The sequence below is a fragment of the Protobothrops mucrosquamatus genome, unplaced genomic scaffold (assembly GCF_001527695.2).
Source record: "Protobothrops mucrosquamatus isolate PMUCROS unplaced genomic scaffold, P.Mucros_1.0 scaffold416, whole genome shotgun sequence".
NCBI lineage: Eukaryota > Metazoa > Chordata > Lepidosauria > Squamata > Viperidae > Protobothrops > Protobothrops mucrosquamatus.
In genome coordinates, this window is record NW_015386745.1 from 526,283 (window position 1) to 543,584 (window position 17,302).

The 17,302-nt window shown below is 38.6% G+C and overlaps 1 protein-coding gene across 1 annotated transcript in view; it reads right to left on the reverse strand.

Annotated features, from left to right (window-relative positions):
* The window catches only part of LOC114922577 (receptor-type tyrosine-protein phosphatase kappa-like), a 219,853-nt gene that overhangs the window by 16,345 nt on the left and 186,206 nt on the right, over nucleotides 1-17,302 (reverse strand). Inside the window, exon 8 of the mRNA XM_029284186.1 lies at nucleotides 6,047-6,349. Within this exon, the coding sequence (XP_029140019.1) occupies nucleotides 6,047-6,349 (303 nt within the window). The remainder of the gene's footprint in view (nucleotides 1-6,046; nucleotides 6,350-17,302) is intronic.

Sequence of the window (17,302 nt, forward strand, 5' to 3'; positions counted from 1 at the left end):
TTCCAATATCTCAGGGGTTGCCATAAAGAAGAGGGAGTCAAGCTATTTTCCAAAGCGCCTGGAGGCAGGACAAGAAGCAACGGGTGGAAACTAATCAAGGAGAGAAGCAATCTAGAACTAAGGAGAAACTTCCTGACAGTGAGAACAATTAACCAGTGGAACAACCTGCCTCCAGAAGCGGTGAATGCTCCAACACTGGGAGTTTTTAAGAAGAGACTGGACAGCCATTTGTCCGAAATGGTATAGGGTTTCCTGCCTGAGCAGGGGGTTGGATTAGATGACCTTCAAGGTCCCTTCCAACTTTACTATTATTATTATTATCAGGGCTTTTTTTCAGCCGGAACGCGGCGGAACCGCGTTCCGGCACCTTTTTCCGGGCCGGCCGCAACGGAAATAGCCCCTCCCAAATTTTACTTGCATTCCTGTTCTCTAAAGGGGCGGTCCTAGGGTTTGATGAGGGCGTGGCCAGGTTTGAGTTCCGCCACCTTTTCTCCGAGAAAAAAAGCCCTGATTATTATTATTATTATATGCAACGTTGGATCATTTGTTACAAATTTAGCCACCAAGGCTGCACATTCAGGACTTTGGGACTGGGTATAAAATCAAAGGATTGGGAATCATCACTGTGCAGTGAGAATGAAATTAGAATCCAGCAGTGAAGCAAAAACTGGTTATCATGCAAATTAACATTTGAAATCCATCTTCACAGCCAATCACATTTTTGGTTCCATTGCCTTGCTGGTGTACTTAGGAACTTAATTGCATTGCATTAACAAAAAGCAGTAACTTGAAAGAATCCATTACAGATAGTCCTTGACTTATTGACAACTGAGCCTGAAATTTCTGTTGCTAAGCGAGACAGTTAAGTGAGTTTTGCCCCCTTTTACAAACTTTGCCACAGTTGTTAAGTGAATCACTGCAGTTGTTAAGTTAGTAACACGATTGTTAAGTGAAACTGGCTTCCCCATTGACTTTGTTTGTCAGAAGGTCACAAAAGGTGATCACAGGAGACCCGGAACACATGACCATGGCAATAGCGCAACAGTCATATGTATGAAAAACGTTCATACATCATTTTTTTCACTGCCATTATACCTAGAGCAGGGGTAGGCAACCTTGGCTCTTTTATGACTCGTGGACTTCAACTACCAGAATTCCTGAGCCAGCCATAAAAGAGCCAAGGTTGCCTACCCCTGGCCTGGTGCTTAGCAGAATATTTAGGTATATTCAGCTACAGGTAGCCCTTGACTTAGACCACAATTGGGATCAGAATCTCCCTTAGTAAGCCAGTTAAACATAGCTGGCTCAGGAATTCTGGGAGTTGAAGTCCACGAGTCATAAAAGAACCAAGGTTGCCTACCCCTAACCTAGAGCAATAAATAGGAATAGAATGAGGAAATGGGGACAGTTGGGGACAGATTTAAGGCACACCTCATATTGAACACAGATTTAAGGCACACCTCATATTGTTACTTAGAATGCTTTTGAGAATGCAGGTCTAGAAGTGGGGAATGCTTGTTTTTTGTTCTTTTAGTTTAGGTCAGTGTTTTACAAGCTTGGCAACTTTGAGACATGTGGCCTTCAAATCCCAGAATTCCCCAGTCAGCATTGGTTTAGGTTACACCAGGATATCTGCTGAGAGGCAGAAAAATGGCCAGGAAAAAATATAAACAAACAATAAAGCCAGTGAAAAATGAAACTTGACTCCTCTGAATGAGGCTTGGCTTATACCCAAACTGCTTATTTCTGCCTTTATAAAACTGAATAAAAGAGAAAGATCTGCAAATTATGTGGTCTTGTTTTGTCTCCATCAGATTTTGAAGTAGTGTTCGTGCATCTTCTGTGACAATACTGCTTCAGTTCTCCGTCTCCTCTACTGAAGAGTCATTATTTTATACATCTGGATTCAACTACAGCAAATTATTCACAGAAATATGCTAGATGAAAGTATGAGGCTGTCAGAAGAGCATTTGAAAACCCAGTGTGCAAATATATGAAGTTCCACATTTGTATTACAAAATTTGTAGGTATATAAATCAGAGGTTTTTAAGTAGCTGGAGTTGGCAATGCTAGGACTGCAGATCATTTATGTACTTCCCCATATTTCCACATTTCTTCATATGAATATGGGGAAAAGAATTTGCAGCTGGCTCATATTCTATCTTTTGACATTCAAATATTTTGCTAGTGAAAATGAAAAGGATGGAAAACAGCACAACAGTACAGGGTAGATGCACCTTTCTTTACTATAAGCTGTGAGGCATAAATAATAGATACAGATAGGTAAATGCAAAGTAGCCTCAAGCCACAAAGTACATTAAGAGAAAAGAAATTGGAAGAATGCAGACACATAATTTTAAAGACATTTTGATCCTGTACCCAGGAGATTAACTGAGAGCTAGTATAGTACTGTATATGGTTAAACTGCTGGACTAGGCGCACAGAGAGCCATTTCTGGTCTTCCCTTAGGCACAGTAGCCAACTGTGTTTCTTTGGGCCAGTCATTCTCTCTCAGCCTTAATCACTGTCAGACTCTGTGACAAACCGGCTGAAAAACAAAGCCCTTCATTGCATCATGCATTGATAGTTTTACTGTGACAACTAGGTGAGCACAATGTGAAACAAATGGACCCTATATAAGCAGGATAAATGCTATGAACCATCCAGGAGATGAACTGTCAGATGCACTCTGACAGTATATATATATATATCAGAGTTCACAAACAAGTATGTCCATTGTCGAACTTCTCAGGTACCAACAATCCAAGGACTTGAACCATGTCTGCCATTCATCTCATGTACAAAATGAATAGTTCATAGTTTTGAAGCAACTGTTTCTGTTTTGCATTGCTTAGCTTATTCATGCTTTTGATTTTTTTTTAATCAATCTCTGCTCATAGAGGTTTTGGAAAGGACACATTGGATTGCACTTTAGGCATGCAATGAGTTCAAATCCTCCATCATCCCTCACTCACACAGACACAAACGTACATGTTTTAGTTTCATTTCTCAATAATGTTGCGCTTGCTCTGCCCGAGGAAGTCACTGAAAGTCAATCATACTGTAGAAGAACAGGGGAATCATTTAGAATGAGGGGTAATGATCATCATCCCCCACTGCTACTGATTATTTGTTTTGATCAGTTTTGGGAGCTGGGATATTATTAGCATGTTACTTCCTCCATGAAATTCAGTGACCTTAAAAACACTACATACCGTATTTTTCCATGTATAAGACGCTATTTTTTTCCTGCAAACACCCTGTTCAAAAATCAGGTGTGTCTTATACAAGTGCAGTGTCTTTTACATGAAAAAAAAAATGGTAACCTCCACAGCCCAGGGCATGGTTTCTGTGTGGGTTCTTTACATGCCGCTGCAATTCCGCCTGGTGCAAGTGTCAAGCCCCTGTGGGCTTGCCACTAACGGGAGGGGGGATGGGGCAAGTTCGTCGGATGGTGGCCTCCGGAGACAGCGGATGGGACCAGCAGCATGGATGGCAGCAACAGCCCTTTCCCTCCCTCGTACCTGTATGCAAACACCCTGTTCAAAAATCAGGTGCGGCTTCCGGCCACTTGCTAGTGCCGCTTGCTAATGTGGAATGCAGCTGCGAGGCCGTCCTGCTTGATAATAGCGGCTGGCCAAACTTCCGGATTTGCCGGCTCAGCTGTTTGGCACTCCGCCGAATAGCTGATTGGTGCAGAGAAATGGCGGGGGGTTTAAAACCTGCCTTCGCTTCCCTTGCCTTATTGTCATGTCGGTGCTCATGCCAGTTTGTTTACCAGGGTCGTAAGGCTGCTTCTGTGAACTGACTATGCATGCTCATCGTGCCAGATGCTGGTTAGGTGGGTGGGGGGTGGGGCCGGCTGGGAGGTGTCTATTTAGAGCGCTGGGAGGCGGTTGCTCCCAGCACTGACTTTGTTTGCTGTAAGCTTGAAACTCGCATGCCACAGCATCTTATACAAGGGTGCATCTTATACACGGAAAAATACAGTATCAGCAGGCTCGGCACAGGGAGGGGAGTGGTTCCGTGTGAGCGGCTGGCGCACATGCACACCTGAGCACAGCTCCATTTGTGTGAATGTGCGCTAATCTGCTGCTTGTGCAGCCTGGTTCTGAATGGGCCACGGCCCGATAGTGGGCCACAGCTTGAGAATTGGGGACCCCTGCTATATATGACGACATATGTGGAATAAACCAAAAGTGACCCAAGTGGAAGTATGTTTCTGAGTATATTTCAGTGGCTTATCTCAGAAAAATGGTCTACTTTGTCCCAGTTGAATGACTGTCACTCACTTTCAGTTAATAAAAGTAAAATAGTGCTTTCTGGGGATTATGAAATTCTTTTATGATACTTTATTATTAATATAAAACCACTTTATTTGGGAAATTTATTGAAGTACGACATTCCAGTTAAGAATAGAAGCCCTTCCCGGTTCAGATCAGAATAATCTAACTCTAACTTGTTTCCATAGTGGCCAAGCAGAAACCCAGAGAAAGTCTTAAAGAGAATATGAGTCACTGGGCTACTCTGGTTCTTTTCCCCCGAATAATTGATAATGATAAACATGCTGCTGCATTGATGCAGGATGTAGCACTTAGCTATCAGTCAATACTGACTACTGGCAGTATTTATGATGTTGTCTAGCTTGCTTTAATCTCATAAACTGTGGCTGTTGCTTCACAAGGCAACATAATGCATGGATCATGAACACTAAAATACATATGAAAGTTATTTTATTTTTTTTTAAATTTCAGTCCAGATTTACAAATTATATATGCTCACTTGCCCGTATTCTCTATCCCTCTGGCTTACCTGTATACCATATCAAATCATGGGGGGAGATCAATAATTGTATAAGTTTCCAGTCAGACAAACTATACTTTAGAGCTGCTTTCTTTTCTGTTATGTTAAGATTTCTAGGTAGTTTTGGCTTCTGGAAGTTGTATACCAAAGATTTACTGAACCAGACATTGCTGTAAATCACAATCAATGCATTTCACGGTTTACTTCTGGTTTTCAACTTTTCAAATCCCGATTTGTCTCTCTGGACACTACATTAACTTTAGTTGAAATCCCTTGATGTTTAAGTTTCTGGAATTTATTTCAAGAAAGCATTTCTACTGCCCTTCTCTGCTGATGTTAATAAGATATCCCGGTTGGGTTTTCACAGAGGTATATAATGTGAAAATCTGTGCACAACAGTTTTAATATGCATATTTGCAATGTGAATATGCAGCTAGTTACAAATCTACTATATGCAATTAAGCTACTTTCATATATTATCGTTTCCATCTAATTAGGAATGTTTAATTTTGTTTTAATTTGCTTGAAATTAAGATTCATAAAGATAATCACTAATGAGCTCTGTAAACATTTAAAGCATCCTTTATTTCTCCTCAAATATGATAAATAAAGCTATATTGTAAGCAGAATAAAATGAAGATTATTTTAAGTCAGCAATCTCAGTGCATGCAGTTATAATTATTGAGGTAGTAGAATAGCATAAAAATATATGCAGGTAGCCTCACTTAACAATCACTCCTTCAGTGGCCATTCAAAGTTACAAGAGTGCGAAATGAGGAGACTCACAACTACTCCTTGAAGTTGTGGCTTTCACAGCATCCCTGGGGTCATGTGATTGTGATTGCATGCTTGGCAACCAGCATGCAGTTATCATGGTCTCAGTATTGGGGTGGGATATGATCATTTGCAACCTTCAGTGCAGCTTTCAACAAGCAAAGTCAATCAGAAAATGGTAGGAATTCATTCACAAGCTGCAGTTATGTGACATTGTGTTAACCACCACAGATTTACTTAACAACAGCAACTGTAGTTATGGTAGGGTCATGTGATTTTGAGCTTTAGAACTACATCACTTTAAAAGAAAGGAGTTTTAAAAAACTAGATTCAAGATATTTACATACAGTAAATATTGTCCCCAAATGACATTTTTTAAAAAATTCCCAGGGTATTTGAAACATGGAAAACTAATGGTGGGAGAGCCACACATCACAGTAACCATGCTAAGGAACAAAACTGAACATACCATCTTCATCCGTTTGAATAATGGTCTCCTCGCTCTCTTTCCGTCCTTCAGGGTTTGTCAAAATCATTTTGAGGCTCACATTTGTGTAAGGAGGCAGGTGATTCACAACATGCTGCGGTGCTTTGGGATCCATGTCCAAGCAGTCAGCCTTGCTTTCATTATGGCCACGAAAGTAATGGTAGCAGATGGTCACATTGAAGGTATGGCAGCGAGTGATGTTGTAACCTAGGGATTCCCAATCCACGGCAATACGACGTGCCTGGATTTCTGCAATTTTTAAAGTCTTGGGTGTTCTCATAGGCTCTAAAAATACAGAATATAACATTGTCACATTAACAACACACAAAATATCGGGCCACAGAATTCATGCATAAAATGGAATCTCAAATATTTGTTTGCTTGTTATCTCATTTATCTCTAACTATCTCATTCAATCATTCAATCACTCTAGGACAGTGGTGGCGAACCTATGGCACGGGTGCCAGAGGCGGCACTCGGAGCCCTCTCTGTGGGCATACGTGCCATTTCCCCAGCCTTGCCTGCCCCCATGAACCCTTCCTCTCCAGCAGCCCCCCTGAAGGAGAGTCATCCTCGAGGGTGGTGCAGCCAAGGACATGGCAGCCAGGCAGCGTAGACAAGACTCTGCCCTTACACCCCATCATGCAGTTAATACTGCAGGGCGCGGGCAGAGGTTGTGGCCATCATAGCGCTGCTGGGCTGCCTGGGCAATCTGCGGTGGACCCTGGAGCCAGTGAGTGGTCCTGTGGGCACGTGTGACGGAGGATGGGGGGCAGAGCGGGGGCGGGGCAGGGGGTGGAGTGGGGCTGGGGCCAGTTTTGGGCACTCGGTCTCTAAAAGGTTCGCCATCACTGCTCTAGGAGGCTCACAATAATCCAGAGAAACATAATTAAAAACCTACTCTTCCCTCCAGGCACCAGATGAAATAGCCTTACAGTTCAACCTCCCCACCCTAGCCCAATGCTTGGGAGAAGATCTAGGTCTCTGCAGCTCTCCAGAAAGTTTAAAGTGTAGGATCCCTCAGATTTATAGTGGGAGGCTGCTTCAAAGGACTGGGATGGCCACTAACAAGGTGCACCTCCAAGGTCCCATTCAAGAAAAGGGGCCTGGAGGGCACCCACGTAATAACCTAATAATATGGGCAGATACCCTTAGGGGGTATTAAAAACCTGACTCTGTGCAACTTAGGACTTTAAAGATGGTAAAGCATCTTGAAAAAAGGTAAAAAGCAACTGGAAGCCAGTGCAGCTTATACAGCAGTGGTATTCCTCAGATGATCCATAGGACACCCAAAACTGCTTATGCTGCTGCATTCTAAATTAGTTGCAGTTTCTGCATGATTTTCAGGGACAGCTGCATGCAGAGTGCATTGCTGTAAACCAAACAGCAAGTGACTAAAGCATGAAGGCTTCCCAGTCCATGAATGGGTGCAATTGGTGCGCTGTCTGTTCCAGTCCCAAGTCTTGGAAGGAAGACAATGGAGACTGACAGTATTGTTGCTAAGCCATGCAGTCAGTAAAGTGATAGACACATGATTTAGTTCCACACCTGTGGCCACTATTCACTAAAGTGCTTGAGTCTTCTGCAACCCCTGAGATCTTCACCACCAGGATGAGGTGGTGAAGACAATAAACATAATGAATACAGGATTTATCAAATTTACTATATTAGATGATAGTGTCCCCTTTTTTTCCCAACACAAAATAAATAATTTCCATGGAACATTTTATTTTTCAGTTCTTGTATTCACATACCGAAATCTGATCTACATGCCTTCTACTGCTACGTGGGGGTCTACAAGATGGCCATTGTGCAAACTTACAATTTCCTTTGTCTCAAAAGTTTCATTCCTTTCCTGTCCCTTCTGTATAAATTCTTAATAACATCCACGAGTGTCTCAAAAGTTTCATTCCTTTCCTGTCCCTTCTGTATAAGTTCTTAATAACATTCACGAGTGTTAAAAATGAAATGTTTAATTAGCAGACATTTTTTACTAATTAAGAATATTTGGGAAGACTGACAGAAGACTGACCAAGAGCCACCAAAGACTGCCAACAGCTGTTGAAATGCTTCTTTATTTTGTGATTTCCTCGGGCACACATAAAATTTGAGCAAATTGGATAATACATCATCCTGGTGAAGAGACAACGTGCTCCTAACTGTGATTTATCATGCCACCAAGCTATGCTGTTTACTAATTACACTAATTGCTCTACTAAGCTAGCAGTAACCAAAATGATACAGATATTAATTAAAATTTATGACTTGGGTACCTTTGCTATTCATCCACAGCAAAAAGCTGAAAAACTAAAGTAGAAAATCACTTTGAAATAGCTAACATCAGACCCCTTCCTTGATTCCCCAAATAAACTAACAAGGTATTTAAACTGGTAAAATATGTACCATCACCCAAGCTTGATTGATTGCATGTACATAGATCTCAATTTTGTTAGAAAACATCAGAGTTACTTGTTTTATTGCCTGGGCAGCCATCAATCTTTCATCATCTCCCCAGTGTGTTTATCCCCCATGCAAGACTAACTTTATAGTCTGACTTAATTAAAATAACTGCAAAATGAGAGTCATGACCATGAGTATACATACTGGAGCCACATTTAAAAGTCTATACTCCACTACATTTATTTACATTAGTAAAATTATGATTTCTTGGCACTAATCTCAGAGTCAGGATTACAGATTCAGACATAATTTGAATATTCACTGTATACATGTCCTTACAAATACACAAACACACACACATATATTCATTCACAAATTTTCACAGGCTTTTAAAATACTAATTAAACAAATTAAAAATCTTAACTAAGCAAACAACAAGTCAAGCAGGGGCTCTATTAAATCTATTCAAGCATACAAGTTAACACAAGACCCTATTTCTTGATTCAACAGAGAGATTGCTGGATGAATGTATTTTTTACAATCCAAAAGTTATATTTAGATATTTTTTTTCCTGCTCTCAATTATCAGCTTTCATTGTGTGTATTTTTCCCATCAATACTAGCTTTTACTTTTCTGGTTAAAAGATAGTATAAGAAATGAGAATGGTGATGAACACCTCAGTAATAGCAATCTTGTTTTCATTAACTCCTCCAAACGTAGAGATTCAAATTCAACAAACAACAGAATTGAGCAAGAATTGAAAGAATGTCAGCTCAGAGAGTCATAACATGTTCTTCTCATCTTTCCTGTTCAGCAGACTTTTGAGTTGAATTAATGATTTGTGCTATCACTGATTTATTTTATGAAGTGATCCATCTGTCTGTCTGTCTGTCTGTCTGTCTGTCTGTCTGTCTGTCTGTCTGTCTGTCTGTCTCTCTCTCTCTCTCTATCTATCTATCTATCTATCTATCTATCTATCTATCTATCTATCTATCTATCTATCTATCTATCTATCTATCTATCTATCTATCTATCTATCTATCTATCTATCTATCTATCTATCTATCATCACCAAAATGGCTTTCATTAGATGCCTTAATGAAGAGTTGAGGTGGTGCAGTAGTTAGAATGAGGTATTGCAGGCTAATTCTGCCAGTTGCCAGCAGTTTTATCCTGACGGTCTCAAGGTTGACTCAGCCTTCCATCCTTCCAAGGTCAGTAAAATGAGGACCCAGATTATTGGGGACAATATGCTGACTCAGTAAACTGCTTAGAGAGGGCTGCAGAGCACTATGAAGCGGTATATGAGTCTAAGTGCTATTGCTTAAGTACTCCAGAAATGGAATACAGATTAAAATAAGATAAACTTTAGTCCCTTGAAGTTTTAACTGGAAAATCTGGGATAGGATACTGATTGTAAAATTAGCAACATGCGAGGGGCAAACGAAAGGTATTTACTTATATTTTGCATAGGTCATAGTTTTTTGGGTAATACTTCCTGGTGTAAAAAAAATTCTCTAATTACTAACCGGTAAGACAAAAGAAACTCTGTAATTTTTTACTGTATTTTTTATTGTAATTCTCAAAGAAAATCTGAGCCTAAAAGAATTCAAAGAGCCCTTCCTATCCTTGGGTTAAGCATTTCTCATCTCTTGCCTGATTTATTCTCCCCTTCTCTAAATTGCACTCCCAGCTGTGTCAAAGTTTGTGCAGTCTCCATAGTTTAGCAAAGCCATAGTTGAAATAATGTAAAAAGAAACTTTTCCTACAATTTGTGACCCTAAGTCAATCCTAAACATACTCAACCTGCTTATTTGCATGGATGATTACAAGAACTTAGCGATACAAAACACATTTAGCAGAAAGGTACCTGCCCCAGGTATGTTTGGGAAGTGTTTTTCACAGTTAAGCAAGTGTGCAAATAGTAAGCGAGAAATTAATTATCTGGGAATCATTTGTTCTTGGTAGCAGGATAACTTTCACCAAACATATACCTGACTCTACTGTGCATACTCTTATGCCTTCTCTAATTTTAACTTTTAAAATGTTTTTCATCATTAACATTAGGTATTAATTAATATTAATATTAATTAATACTAATACTAACTAATATTAGCATTTATATCTTAGTATCCTTGTATACTAGGATATGATATCTCATTTTTTGTCCTTACAGCACCCTGTTTTCTATACCTGCCTTGTTAAAAAAACCTCTTTTTTCAGCAAGTGCTATTTAATGAATTAGAAACTGAGGCAGGATTAGAAATTGATCATGCTAACCAAGTAGTAATCAATCATAGTTTAGCCCAACAAAAACACATTCTAATTCCTTTAGGTAGAAAATAGTTCTTATTTAAGAGCCTGTCGTTTTTTATTGCCCTTTACCCCACTGTAGAATATTTGGCCAAGCAAACGGATTATAGGACGAGATAAGAAAATTTCAGCCTGTTTGGTATTATTGTGTAATGACCATGAAGAAATTGTCAGATTGTCAGCACCCACACATTCGGAGTAACTAAAGCTAAATAAGAAGTTTCTTCCTGATTAAATCTCGGAAGAGATATTCCACAGTTAAAAAAAAAAAAATACAACTCTGGCTAGAATAGAAAGACAATAAATTCAGAGTTGGGGTGCTGCTCCTCCTGGGTGAAATGCAGTGTGCAGCTGAAGGAGAAGTGTGGGGCTGTTGTCAGTAGTGCACAGTTTCCCAGAGAGGAGGCAGCATATTTCAGAGGGGTTATGACAGAGGTAGGCAACCATGGTTCTTTTATGGCTCGTGGACTTCAACTCCCAGAATTCCTGAGCCAGCATGGCTCAGCTTGGAAACTCTCCCTTTTCCCTCAGCATGGCTGGCTCAGGAATTCTGGGAGTTGAAGTTCACGAGTCATAAAAGAGCCAAGGTTGCCTACCCCTGGGTTATGATGACTCGACACCGCTAGCTGGATGCAGCCAGCAGGAGGAGGCCTTCTTCCCACCTCAGAGTCCTCGTTGCTAGCTTGCTGACACCATTTCTTTGCAGGGCATTCCAACATTGTATATTTGTTATGGGGACAACTCACTGCGGGTGCTGGATTGAGAGCAGGGAGGGAAGGCAGATGAAAATGGGAGAGAAAGGACAGATAATTTTGTACTGATCAATTCATCATTAGCAAAGACTGACCATTTCCTGATAATTAAAGCCAGCCCTATTTCTTTCTAGCATTGGCAAATCCCTGCCAGCTGTCCCACTGTTGCTGAAAATGATGCTTTGATGGCCGATTTTGTTTTCTACTCAGAAGAGCATCCATAACAGGGTCCTGAGAGATCAGATCCAATTGCTTTAAACTGGGGCACTGCAAAACCTCTAGCCACAAAGCCTCAAAGGACAGTAGTCTAATAACTGTTTCTTGAGAAGAGGTGGCTATTTTGTTTAGTAAATCTGAAAAACTTAATTGCATCTCATTAAGAATAATTTCATCTGAAAGAGGAGGAGAATGAACTCACCCCAGATATTACTCTTTAGGGCTTCTGCGCCCTATAGAGTTAGACCACTGGCTGAGACTTCTTACAATTTAATTCCAGCTAAGAGGCAAGCTAAAATTTCCAAAGTTATCAGGGCATTGTTTTTATTATTCGCATCTTCTCAGAGCTTACTTCTTCACATTCTCCCCAATCAAAAATTCTAATTAAATTCATATTATCTTATGTACAGAGATGCTTAACTCATTGCTATGTTTTTCAAACTTCCTATACACCGAGACATTAATGTTTTGAAAGCCTAGAGCTTTCAAGTATAGTTGACTGCATCTCTTCTGCGTGCCAAAATTCTTCCTCCCTAAGGGCACATCCGGTTGATTATAGGTTTAGCAACAACCTTAGATGCACCAAAGTCCAAAATTAAAGATAAGTTTATTTTAAAATGCCAACAGGTTTTTGGGCTACCCAATATGATTCAGTGCAGCATACGAAAGTGCCTGCTGATCCTAAGATAGTCATTTTTGAGTGGGAAAACCAAATAAACAAAGGGCTCAAAAGAAGATCTAAGCTTGTTTCCAGTAAGTCTGATGTAGTGAGGGTACACCATTCCCTGAGGGGCCACTCAGGGGCTCCTTTCATGTCCCTGACAGAAGCAGGAACAAAGGATGTGAGCTAACCCTGCCTCACAGCAGCACTGGGATCTCGAACACGGGCTTGCTAACCTCCAATCCAGTGTGCCAACATGGTCCTTTGCCTTGCATAGTTAAAACAGGGTTGCTTTGTTCTTCCATTATTGCATGTCATATCTATCTCTTTCCCAGGTTTCAGTCTGAAGTAAACTCAGAACTTCAGCTATGCAGAGCCTTCAACGAACCAGCTTTCAACAGATATGCTGTTTTTAAAAAGGAGTCTTTTCTAAAAAAACTTATGATATCTAAAAACCAGTAAATTTATGATGATGGTGGACTGCAGTGTCCTTTGTCACAGAAACTGAGTTGCAAGTGGGCTCTAATCGATGCAAGTGTAGTCATCATACATTTGTACTATTTTAACTGCCACAAGATCTCTCTCTCTCTCTCTCTCTCTCTCTCTCTCTCTCTCTCTCTCTCTCTCTCTCTCTCTCTCTCTCTCTGTGTGTGTGTATGTGTGTGTGTGTATTTTTCCTAATGTGGTTTCTGCCTGGAAGACACAATTAAATAAGTTTATTTTCTCCCACTGGCAAAATGGCCCCTCTCCAAAAGTTACATTTTCATGGGCCAGGAGAGGAAGAAGAGAGAATTCCATAATATTACCCAAACTCCTCTTATACAACTCTGACTGTCTCCAATAACAATAAATATGTCTAAAAATGATTTTCAAAGATAACAACATATGGCCAGCTTGCCTTGAACCATAAGCAAGCAACCAATGCTATAATTATGGAAAAGAATAACTGCTTGTGAAACCTATATTTTGATTTTTACAAATTAATAGCATTAAAACAATTCTAAATCTAGAATGTAATTTCCCTATGCCTATGAGCAGGGTAAGAGATACCATTGAAGTATAGTACATTCTAAGTATAACAGGTGAAAAAAAATAGTCAGAAAATTGTGATTTTCTATTTAATAATGTATTGCCATGCAGAAGAAAACTGAACTGGAGACTTTTGTTATACTTTCCTGACTACTTAAGTTATTTCTCATGAAACATCTGAAGAAATCAAACTTCTGATGGCCCATAGGATACAGTTTGCCTGCATATTAATTTCTACATCGGGAGAGCTGTGCTGTACCCATTTTTGTTTTCCTTTTAATTTAGCCATCATGTGCATTCCTTTTAACAGCTTCCAACAGATAATTGATTTAATATTTTCATAACAGAACCCAAATTAATTTTACTTGTGAAGTTGAGAGAAGAGAAAAATCCGTTTCCCCCAGATGACAGAAATACATATAATAAGATGTGTGCATGATGGTTATGCTTTCTGACAAATCTTTATTGGCTGAGAAAACAGAATTATTATTTCATACCAGTGATTCTTAATCTGTTGCATGGCATCCCACTAATCAGACTATCAAAGAATGGGAATCCCACCATGACAGAAATAAAAAGCATGCTTTTTTCTTTCTTTTTTAAAATAATATTTTATTAATTTTCCAATTTTACATTTAAGTATTTAAAAAGCAACATGGTGGCTGGGTTAATCAATAGTTTGATAACAAAATCTTTAGTACAAATCTCAAATTACAACATCAAATATTTCCTCTCGTTTTTCCTTAACATTTACTCTCTCGTATTTAAGCTAATACAGTTCTTATTATATCAACTCAGTAAAAACATCATTATTTCATTTATCGATAAATTTTTAGCTTATACGTATCTTATTTTTTACATTCAATCTTAATAAACAATCCATATCCTATCCTGTTATTAATTTTTTTTCAATTTTTAGTTTTCTATCAGTATTCCAGTTTAACCTTTGATATTTATAATTTTCAGGCTTTAGGTAACCAAGATTTCCTTATCTCAGTTCATAACAAAATCTAATATCCAAAATACACGTTTATCTATTTGAATATAATCTTGTTCTATTTCCTAAAAGTTATCTATTTCCCACCATATTAAATCATCTACTTAATAATACAATATCCCCTTTAATAAATCAAAACCATTATATATATTACCTGGGTTAATCAATAAATCAAACATATCCATAATAATTGATTTTTTTTCTTTTAGGTCTAATTTTTAAATATTAAAAAATAAAATCCTTATTTTCAACTAATTTCCAAATATTTTAAATCTAATGACCAGAATTCCCCTTATCTCAACTTCTCCCTTTAACCCTCTAATTAATAATATGAAATCCCCTCTAACAAATCAAAACCCCAATTTTCTTTAGCCTTGTTCTGGATTTCTTCCTTTGCCAACTAGGCTTCCATATCAGTGCTTTTAGATCATCAAATAGATCTCTCTCTATTATTATATATATTATTTGAAATAAAGGAGACCATTTAATTGCCATTTTTGGAAGGACTAGCCCATTTGTATTCATTAAGTTGTCTCCCTATTATTCCAGTTCCCCATGATTGCCCTGATATGTTTATCTTCCATTCAATCTGTTGTTCTTCTTTCTCAAATTTCTTCTGATTTATATAGAAAGTCTTTTTCCATTTTCAGTGTTGTCACTCCCCTTTATGGATTTTCCATTAACTGTATTTGTTGGTCAATTGAGTCCTCTGTCTTAATATTTGATTGTTCCACTTCTTCTGTTATCTTCTGCATTGTTAGTTCTTTGGTTGTAGTCAAAGTTTGGGTTTGTGTATCTAAGATGGCATCTTATCTTTTATGTTAGGTCTTATTTTATCACAAGCTGAAAGAATGGTTTCATGTATTGCTTTCAACATGGAAAGGATCTTTTCCTGGTCTTCATCCATCTCTTTCATGTGTTTATAGTCTTTATAATAGGAGTCATTTGTCAAGCAAGCTTTTATAGTCCAAGGTATTTCATCATCTCATATAGTAACCAATATTCCTCAAATAAAGAGATAGGAAGGCAATTCCTCACAGTTATGCCACCCAGCTGTTCTCTTACAGCTGAGTTTCTCACAGGTGATGCCAAGCCAAGGTCAAAAGAGTCTTATCTAAGGTCTGGGCTTCAAGCCAAGTCTCTTTTAGGAAATAACAACTTGTAATACCAAACTTTGCCACAGGATGTCACCGATGCCGTTTAAGGTTTAAGTCCAAACTTTTTATAATTTTTTTTCCATTTTTTTTCTTTTTTTGTAGATAAAAGCAAAAGACTCCAATAAAAATAGGAAAATTTTTGGTCCCCAAGTTTCAGGAACATATAAATCCAATTAGATTAAAGTTGTTCTTTTAATGCTTTAATTCCCCTTGGTAGTCAGTGGCCGCTATTCTTAGAAGGTGGGATAGAAATTCCCTTCCCTCTCTCCTCACAGGGGAAAAGATACTTCAGGCAGCTTTTACAGGAAAAGAAAGTACTTAGAGTAAAGAGAAGATCGGATCTCACCCAGTTGCATCTGCGTTGCTTTTGAAGTGCTTGGTGGTAAAATTGACTTCGGCTGTCTGCAGCCTAGTGACGTGCCATATTACTATGGCTGGTCTTTCCTCCACCGGTTTGGAGGGCTGCCCTGGATCGAGCAGAAGGGTTGCCCTCCCACGAACAAACGGAGGTCCCCTCCTTACTTGTTGCCCCTACAGGGTGACTTTCGACCCGACTTTCGACCCTTTCCAGGGTCCCCCAGCAGAGCGAAATCAAACACAGAAGATGGAGCTCATCTTCCAGTGGCCGGGGCGGCCGCGATGGCAAACCAAAAGTCAAAAGTATGCTTTTTTTGAAAAAGGATAGTTGCATTTTTATGTGCAATCCTCTATTATATACATCTTTCCATTTATTAATTCAAACTCAAACTTTTAATAAAGTTTAATAAAGTCTTTTTAATAAAGACTATTTCCAAGTTCCCCTGTATTATGTTTTATGTGTACTACTGAACGAGAGCTAGTTTTCTATGATCGTATCTTTTTTTATAAAAAAATCCAAAGGTTATTAAAAGACAAGTGGATAAAAAAGATTTTTAAAAGAGTAAACAGAAGAAAGACACAAAACTTGTTGATCCACAAGCCAACTTAAAGCAGCTGAATGATTTAATAAAAAGCTCGAGATAACAGCTAAAAGGAATTTCTATTTCTTTAGTACTTGATAAGCAATAGATGACATGACAGGTCGGTATCTGGGTCTCCTTGTAAAGATTACCCACTTTTGTTCAGAGACTGTTTTCAAAACAAAAGGTCCATCGTTAAATAGGAAAAGCAAAGAACAACATGCATTTCCTTGGAACCAATTTTAATGATAAAATGCATTACCACTGTCAATCAAAGAAAAATAGAATGTGTTACCATGCCAGTGTGACAAAAAGGCTATTTCTCAAAATTGTACATAAGAACAGGACATTCAAGCATGACAAGTGCTTTGCTATTGGTTTTTCAACAGACATGCCATAGGTTGATCAGCACACACAATTTCAGTTCCATTTATTCGAAATAAAAGGAAGTGCCTTTTCTGCTTGGAAGATAACATATATTTGGCTGTGTGAAATTGAAAACAATGAGACAAATTTAATAGAAATGGCAAAGGAGGCTGACAAAAAGAATAGCATAAATATTTGGGGTCTTCAGCCATTTTCCTCCCTTTTTATTTTTTATTTATTCTTTATTTTTATGCTCCTAAATTTTGAGACAGTCAGGAGTCATTTAAAGATTGCATAACCAAGCACTCTTTAAAGCATATTGTTACCTGTTTCTTTAACAGCTACTTAACATACAAGGGAGAGAACTGCAAGGAATATGCACTCTTAAAAAAAAAGGCAATATAATATT